We start from the raw sequence: 8,825 nt of genomic DNA, 5'->3' as shown, positions 1-8,825 counted from the left end.
ACCAATGATAATAATAATGGTTTATCAGCATATCCAAAATATATTGGCCCTTCATCTGATAAAACTATGCTTCAACTAAAATCTAAATCTACACTAACTTATAGTCCTACATATAATGTGATAAAGTAAATTGGAAAAGGTCAAGCTAACCACCCAAAACGTGCACTATGAAAAAAGGCAGCGTTTCCTTAAGAGTTCAAACGTCCGCTTTGGATTGAAAAAGACCTGAAGTTGTGATTTAATCGCAGGCGGGAGGGCATTGAACAAAGGAGCAGCGCTGTCCTGGAAAGTGTGTGATGTACGTGATGTAAATAAGATGGTTAGATTAAGGCACGAGCCCATTAGCCGGAGCCTCCATCTCCTATATTAACCCTCTGAATCAACACCTTCTTTTTATATCTTTTTATTTTCAGAAGCACCTCGCCGGTGGCTTTAAAGGGTGTTTTCACAATAGCCAACCATAAGAGACCTATAGTCAGCCATTTATTGCGTCACATACGTATGTGACGTATGAGAACCACTTCACGTATGTTCTCAGTCACATACGTCAAAATAGAGTAGTTCCAAAAATACATCGCGCAGAATTCTATTGTCTTCCGTGACATTTACTTGCAGTGCGAAATATGTGACAAGTCCGGCGTAAAGAAACACGCATTCAGCACTGTTGGAATATGATTGGTCAACTGATTTAGCTTTGGGAATACTAGAGTCCCTTCGCCGAATTCCGCAACTGTCAATCAAACGTTAAGATGAGCAGAATAAATTTTCAAGGTGCGGAAAGTGAACAATAACACTAAAGATTAAAGAGCGGAATGTTCGCTTCATTGAAAGTGACATGGCAAACAATTCTTTTTGTTGATATGAGTTTCTTTGGTTCAAAAGACCATCAGAATCAGAAGTGTTTTAGAGAAAAGCGTGGAAAGTTTTAGTTACGCGGGCTTAATGCTTGCTTATTCCTTATACTTTATCTGCTACCCGCTACCCAGAAAAATCTTGAAGTAAACCATCGCAATGTGTAAATATCCGATCGAACTGAAGAGGGATTCACGAAGCATTTTTCCGTTCATTGCCGGTTGTCCACACAGCCTCATCAAAGGAAAAGCCTCTTTCATTTTATCTTTTGTCCGTGATTTGCTAGTGCCCCATTGGGAACGTCTTTTGTTTGTTGAAAATATATTCAATTTTCGATCCGTTCGAATGGAATAAAATATATAAAAGGATCATTAACACCTAAACCATTCAGTTGCTTAAAACTACCTTCAACACAACAATGTTGAAACGAGCGAGACATTGACCGCCATTTTCACAGCTATTACTGATTTCATGATTAAATAAGGCGAAACATTGCTATTGTTCATAGAGGCGGAGCTTAGAGTCATTAATATGCACGCGCGAAGTTCAAAATGAATCAATTCAACTCCCAAAGGCCCTTAGGAAGGCGAGGAATCAAAGAGAGAAAATGTATGTTTCAGAAATGCTGGATTTGATACCACTTCTAGACATCGGATTCCCTTCATATGTTGCATGAGCCCTTTATACTTTTTAAGAAAACATATCCATATGCAACCCAACGTGTTGACATCTTCATTTAGAAGAAATTCAGCCTCAAAGTTATCATACAGCTATTTCCCATACTCAAATTTACCCAAAATAGGTGAAGTTGAACACAAAATTGATACAGGTTAACGAGATGGTACCGAGTCAAAAATGGTTGTTATTTTATTATGAGAATTTCCTCTCTAAAAGCCATATGCAACTCTTACCATATTTTATATAGTTAAGCTGTATCAGAGAAAAACGCAGGGGGACCTTTCCCTGTTGCGGCCATTTTTCTTTATTGTCTCATGTCATTTGTCGTCTCGGACTTTCAAATTAAGCGCCATTGCACCCGTGAATATCCCGGATGTGTCATACAATTCTGCGCGATGAGAAAGACACGGGACAGGGTTGACTCAAGCATACAATACACATGGAAGCTCCGGTTAATGGTATCCTGCTTAAGGGTGCTGCTTGAACGTAGAGTGCGAGTATGGGTAACTCTATCCAACGGAAGCGAAAGAGGCCGGCTGCCGGCTACCCTTGTGGGTATTCTTTAATAAATGAAATGCCAGTCACGGCGCTCGCGCATGGGTAGCCACTCCAGCTTGACCACAGAATCGACACTGTAACACCGGTCTGATGCTCTACCCATTGAGCTTCTCGAAAGACTCCTGGGGAGCTACAATAGGTCGTTTATCTACAATATGCAACGACACTGGGCAACGCATTTTTCACACTCGAAAACGGGAAAAAAAAATATCCGCAATATTTTAGACCTGTAAAAAGTCTTTCACTCATGTGTTCATATTGACGGACAGTGTGCACTATAGGTGCCCGTATAAAGGGTATAAAGGAAGTTTTCTGAAACAGACAATCGGCGACAAAATTAGTTGAGACAGTTGCCAACAGAGCACACTGGCAACGACACATTCATTGTTTGCAAAGAAAACTTGTCCAAAAAGTACGTTTCCGGGATACCCCTCCCTCTCCCACGCTAATCAATGTTGTACCGCTGTTGACAAGGCTCGTAGGAAACAGAAAATAACACAACATTGTCCTGGGGGTGCGGTGGAGGGGGCCATTTTCGCACCGAGCTTGAAATCGACTCTAAAGGATAAGAGTGTCACAACAATTTTGACGCCGATTGTAGGTCCTGAATGGACAATGTTTCCCGCTGGTGTGCGAGCTCTACCAAGTCATGCCCCTCAAAGTCTCAAAGGAAACTACGAGTGTTGTTTGAAAAACACCTTTTGTTGCATTTGAACCTCAACCCGGTCTGGGAGTTAAACCCGGGCCACATGTTTGTACATTTATGAGAAGAGAGTGCTGTAACTTATGCGCCGGCCATCCGTACACCCTAAAGTTTATCCGCACAACAGCGATTCTTACCTTCAGCGTGTAATGCATCCTATATACTCGCCGGTGAGAAACTTTGAAACGTCGACCGTGCCCTGTCATTTAAGACGAACAGTCAAAATACTGTCCTTAATTCAAACGTTCAAGTGGATGACGCGAGACTGGATCACTTGTTTTAAAAATCGTGGACTTAATATTGGTTTGAGCCAGAGAGTTTGAGGAGATTTACCTTAGATTTTCACATTTTTAAGACGGCTTTAAGGGGTGGACAAGAAGCCTAAATCGACCTTCTCCAGACTACTGTTGAAGGAAATCTTTTTGGGGAAGAAAGACTCCCCAACACTTCTGCTGTTTCACCTCTTTATTTGGTGTTTTCGGGTCGATCTTACAGCTCTCGCTCAACTAGTCCTGCTTAACTTCTCATTTGTTAGGTATACAGCTCTTTTTATATGTTCTTAGTCTGAATGAACAATCAAGTGCCAATCACACGTCAAAATGACGCCTGCGAGGCGCACTACGAAAATCGTTTGTCTCGACGGGATCTTACGGGTTTTTCAACATCAGATTAGCACGAACGGAGTATGACAAGTTACAAAAATTACAAGGAACGAGTTACAATATCTAGAATTAAGTCACACAGCAAATTTACAGAGAAAAGAAAGAAAGGACGAGCATAAGCGCCGCTTTTTCCATAAATTTATCTGGCACGCACGTTCCAGGCAGAACAGGATTGTAATTACAATTACAGGTGTTATTTTAAATTACTTAGGAATATTAGAATATAGATTAAAACACTTATTGAAAACCCAAAAGAGATCACTCTTGTCATGAATGCGATCTGGAACCGCGAGAACAGATCAAAAGGCCCAGAGGTGAACTGAAAATAAGTTGCTTCCAAAAATATAGTGAAAGAGCTTGTCTGGGTAAAAACACCACTGAGAGAAACACAAAAAACCGTAGTGATACCAAAAACCAATTAAAACATTCCTAATAAAAAACGTAGTAGGCCCAGCGTACCAAACACCTTTCTCGACACCTGTTTCGAACCAAATTCATGACCTTAGGAGAAGACACACTCCGATCGCAACTATACCAAGAAGCAAACAGTCCTAGGAGCTAGTTTCTCATAAGAATCGACCACTAATGTTGCTTGGAAACTACCAGGAAAAGTGAAACCAATAACCTTTTTTAATATCCCTTAATTTAGCTCGAAAACACTAACCTATTCAAAAGAACTTAACATTAAAAGTACCCAATACATGAGGCGAAGCAATTTGCTTAAGTGACTTTATCTATAATCATCGTTATTCAGCGAGGCCAAGCAATTCAATGAATAGCTACAATTTTTATCGTTTAACAATACACAGCAACACGCCTTTAAGTTGTTGTGTTTATCGGTATAACAGTGATTCTTATCTTCAGCCTGCAATGGTGCATCTAAGGTTAACTGTTACACTGTAATAATCTCCTCAGAAATAAGCAGCTGGTAGCTGGTTAGCAAAAGCTTCACTTTGATGTGTTTCCCGCATGTCTGCTGGCCAGTGATCAGTGACGGCCGGGTTATCTGTAGGAGTCGATTTCATCTCTGTCATTGCAATAAACTCTCGGACTTCACCAAGATCAATAGAAAAGCGCCGGCGATTGTGACTTGTTGTGCATCCAATGGTATCTATCTCCACTGGTTGCGTGCTGGAAAATTCACCTTGAACAGCCTCCCTGACGCCTCTCAGCTCACCCAAACAAATAGAGTGACGCTTGAGTCCTTTACGGGAATCTTCAACTGTTGTTTGATGTGCTGGTTCCCGGCTCAAACTGTTGGGAGAAACAGATAGAACCGGTATTCCACGGTGAAGTGTATCATATAAAAGACCGTCATTGACGTCCGAGGTCCATCCGATGAAACGTCTTCCACTAGAAAAAAGATACCACCAAAATTGCATTACTACATAAATCATGGAAGATCTGTTTAATCGAGGCTACAACGTGGAATTAAATGGGAATTATGAAGCCTCCATTAAGGAGGAAGTCAGTTCAGCAACGTTGAGTAAGTCTTTCTTAAGATGTGCCAAACGGCGTTAATCCGTCGTTAATTCAAGAAGGTCGTTAAAAAGGGGATTAAAAGATCTTTAAAGTTGTTCTATGATCAAAAAATCAAATATTTTTTTCCTTGGATTTCAGAAGTATGTTAACTAAACACTAAGTGACCCATCTTTTAAGACTTAATTTAAAAAAGACACTTGCTTATTTGAAATGGACTTTTTCTATTTAAGTCTATTTAATTGTCCGCCATTACTAACTTTAAAATCTTGAGAGAGCTGGTCGAGGAGAAAATGACGTCAAAGACTTAATAGTTTAAGAATGTAATGCGTCTGTATGTGGCTGAATTAATATGCAGCATGGGAATTTCGGGCTTTCAGACTTTTAAACTCGTGTTTTGCATATATATTAAGCTGAGTTTTCACGCTGAAATTTTAAGCTAGTGAGTAAATGACGTCACTTTTCCCTAGATCCAACCCTCTGAGGTCCAATCGGTCAGTTTGGAACGTGAGTAATGGCAGACCATGAGATCCAAAACTTACACTCAAAGTAAATAGCCTTTGGATAAAAACCAAAGGTTAAAATTTCCAGTCAAGTGTTGAGCAATCACACTTTCAAAATCTGAGGAACAAAAAGGGTGATTTTTTGATCCTAGTAGCACTTTAAAGAGGCAATAAAAGTATAATTTAACTTGCCCTTCTCCAAAACGTGTATTAATTGTAATACACTCCCTACCACATTCCTTCCCTCCACATTCCGTCCCTCGCGGCTTCGCCGCTTCGCAGCCGCTCGCTCTCGCAGCCAAAACTCAACGGAGCAGCAATGGATTTACTTGCGCTTGTTTAATAATTTCGCGATAAAATATCCCCCAAACTACTTGTACTCAGGTTAAATTTAAATTATTTTATTTTTTTATGTTCGTTTGTAAGATTGATTTATTTATAGTATTTTTCATTTATGAATTTAAAATTATCATTTTATCACTTTTTTCATCTTTTCAATCCAAAAGCGTTAAAGAGTGAAGTAATGCTATATAATACGAAAAAGTAGAGTGCCATGATAAGAAAGATAGAGCTCTCCCTCTTTTCTCGTTCACACTTTCATGCTAGCTTCTGTTTGACTCGCACTCGGTTTTCCATAGCACTTATCGGAGAAACTGGGAAACTGCAATCATTCTAATAGAAAGTTTATAATAATGATGCATCGTGGTAGAGAGAGTTGACAATTACATTTGTGAAGGCGACACTACCCATTCCCATTTACCTAATCCTACTAAACATGGACTGTGTTTAAGAAATCTCTCTGCTGCCTACGACTGTATCATATCTTTGTTGGTTTGTCATCACATACCTTTTCAACCTTTGATAGCGCGTGTTCTCGTAATATCTTTCAAACTCCAGGAAAATGTTCCTCAGATACGGAGGAAGTTTCAGAGACCCATTCGGAGCGATGTTGATGTAGGGTACCCGATGACAGATGACTGAAACATCCTCGTCAACTTCATGATCATTTTCCACCATCTCGTAGATATGAGGAGCGTTGATTCTCTCAAGCCAATCCGGTGCTGAAGTAGCATAGGGTGTAACAAGGGCGTTTGGATCTAAAAAACAAATACACATACAAAATTATTTTATGCAGTTAAGCGATGAACAGCTGTGATTTCGAACCATTGGCTGCGGCAGTTCGTCTTTGACAACTTTCTCCACTAAGGAGAGGCAAATGTGAAACATGTCATATTCACCGCACACGTATTTTCTATGCTTCACTCCAGTTTGGTTTAGCAAATAAAGAAGCCTAGCCTGTGATCTGTTCTGTTGCAAAGCACGCAGCAAGCGGTCAGAAAACTCAAGAAACACGAGACATAGTCGAGCGTTTTCCCTACTTCTTGAGTGCGCTATCCGCTTCTTAAGTGCTTTACAGCAGAACATGTACAGATCACAGGCGAGGTTTTTTATTTACACTAAAATAAAGAAATTCTCAATTTCCTCGCGCATTCGGCTAAAATGTTTGGAAAAATTTATTTTCCGAATCCTACGAGTGGCGTCAGCCGTGCATCTGCACTATAATAAATCAGAGCGTGCGTTATATCGAAACTTTATTATAATATGATTTCTTAATTTGGTGCGGCATCTCCGTTTGCTTTAATTCTGACTTTTTGATCACGTGATCGGCGCGTGATCCTTATCATCCGCCGGAAGCAGAACTCCTACGTAATATACTACTATCAGCGGTCATGTTTGTTCACCGAGACAAAGGAAAACGTTAGTATAAAAATAGACCCAGATTCATAGAGGATAATAGTTTTGTCAAAAATATGGCCGCCGTTTCTCTGTGACTTCATAAGAAAATTAAGAATTGACTAATTTAAGCCGTGTTCACACTAGACCTCGAGTATGATCGAATTATGATCTACTTGAGTTTGCAATAGGTTCAAATCAACTAATTACAGTACGTGATTACAATTGGATTATAATTATTTCAAACAACCTCAAGGGGTTTGTTTGAAGTAATTACAGTGCGTACTTGACCAGAATGTTGAACTCGTGGTGGTATGAGCAGACAGAACTTCTAATCGCTTCATGGAACGAAGATTTGGATTTGTCTTCTTCTATTCTTGGAAGTTATCTTTGGTTTTCTTCTCACACCAAGCATGATGATGATAATCGTGGTAGCCGCGCGATACGGCGCCATTTTGTCTCACACTGCGAGGTTACCCTACCTATTGAATTTGAACTTTCGCGGATGTGAACACAACCATAATTGAGTAAAATTGAATGCAATATGATAGCCTGAATTATACTTCAGTTGATCACAATCAACGTTGAGTGTGAACATGGCTTAAGTTAAGTTAAGAATTGGCTCCGCTTTCTTTTTCGATACAACCGTAAATGAGTAAAGTTTCTCTTTACTTGTTCGAAGCCTGAAAACAAGTTCGCGAGGCATTTGTTTGCTGGTATCATCAGCACGCCTCAGAGGGAAATTAAAGCACGCTTACGATATTGAATTGGATTACAAGAACATTCACTAGCTATGTTATAATTGGAAATTAGTTGAATGGTCCGTCGAAATCTATTGTTTGTAATGATGAGCCCGTTGTAATGCAATACCCTCCTTTGGTTGCACTCAACCCTCACGCTATAAAACTCAAGTTTAACTGTTTCTTGGGTGGTGGACCAATTCTATTTCTGGACTTTGAAGCATAGGAATGCCGGTGATTGGAATCCCCGACCGCTGTTGTCATGCAGGGGTAGGCAGAGCTCCAGTGTCCCACCGGTTGATGCTTGATTGCATGGTTCCTTTAACATTCTCTTCATACTTTGACCGAAAATAACCAGACAAAACTAGCAATCAATTAATATAACACTTAACTAACCAAAGCAAACTTGCAATAAGTATGAAGAAAATTTTAACGCAGCGAGCTGAATAGTTGATACAAGTAATTCAATGTGACAAAGAAAAAATACAGGAAACAAACGCGAAATCGTTAACTCTTAAATTAACGAACATCATTATATTCAAAAACATAAACAAACAGCGGCTACAAACATAATGTTAAAGCGCATTTTACTTTTGACTTGACGCTTCGTATGCTACAACATACATCTTCAGAAGTGACGGTTGAACAAATTCAAATATGATATATATAAAATTAAGAAGACTGGTAACTAGAGAGAATAAGATAAAAATAGTAAGATGAATAGATAGCCGTGAAAACTGACCGTTTAGTAAAGCCACTGTTTTTCACTGCCAACGTTTTCGTTTCACGCTTGTTTAAGGTCACGTATTAATAAAGTTTCCTTTCTTTTACAATGTAAATCAGAGCTACCATTTGCTAAAACTTGAAGATGATCCCATTTTATGTTGTGACCTGTTTTTACTGCGTGATCTGCAAC

The 8,825-nt window shown here is 39.5% G+C and overlaps 2 protein-coding genes across 2 annotated transcripts in view; both read right to left on the bottom strand.

The window, feature by feature from the left end:
* Window positions 1-3,244: 3,244 nt before the first annotated feature.
* The window catches only part of LOC138018714 (protocadherin-like protein), a 242,109-nt gene continuing 236,528 nt past the window's right edge, over window positions 3,245-8,825 (bottom strand). The window contains exon 19 of the mRNA XM_068865398.1: window positions 3,245-4,806. Coding sequence (XP_068721499.1) covers window positions 4,365-4,806 — 442 coding nt within the window. The 3' untranslated portion in view covers window positions 3,245-4,364. The remainder of the gene's footprint in view (window positions 4,807-8,825) is intronic.
* Window positions 5,547-8,825, bottom strand: part of LOC138018799 (uncharacterized) — a 54,028-nt gene continuing 50,749 nt past the window's right edge. Inside the window, exons 10-11 of the mRNA XM_068865474.1 lie at window positions 6,283-6,532; window positions 5,547-5,553 (exon numbers count right to left, since the gene is read on the bottom strand). Coding sequence (XP_068721575.1) covers window positions 5,547-5,553; window positions 6,283-6,532 — 257 coding nt within the window. The remainder of the gene's footprint in view (window positions 5,554-6,282; window positions 6,533-8,825) is intronic.

The sequence above is a fragment of the Montipora capricornis genome, chromosome 10, assembly GCF_036669925.1.
Source record: "Montipora capricornis isolate CH-2021 chromosome 10, ASM3666992v2, whole genome shotgun sequence".
NCBI lineage: Eukaryota > Metazoa > Cnidaria > Anthozoa > Scleractinia > Acroporidae > Montipora > Montipora capricornis.
Note: the sequence above shows the minus strand (reverse complement) of the source record. Positions and strands in the feature narration are given on the sequence as shown.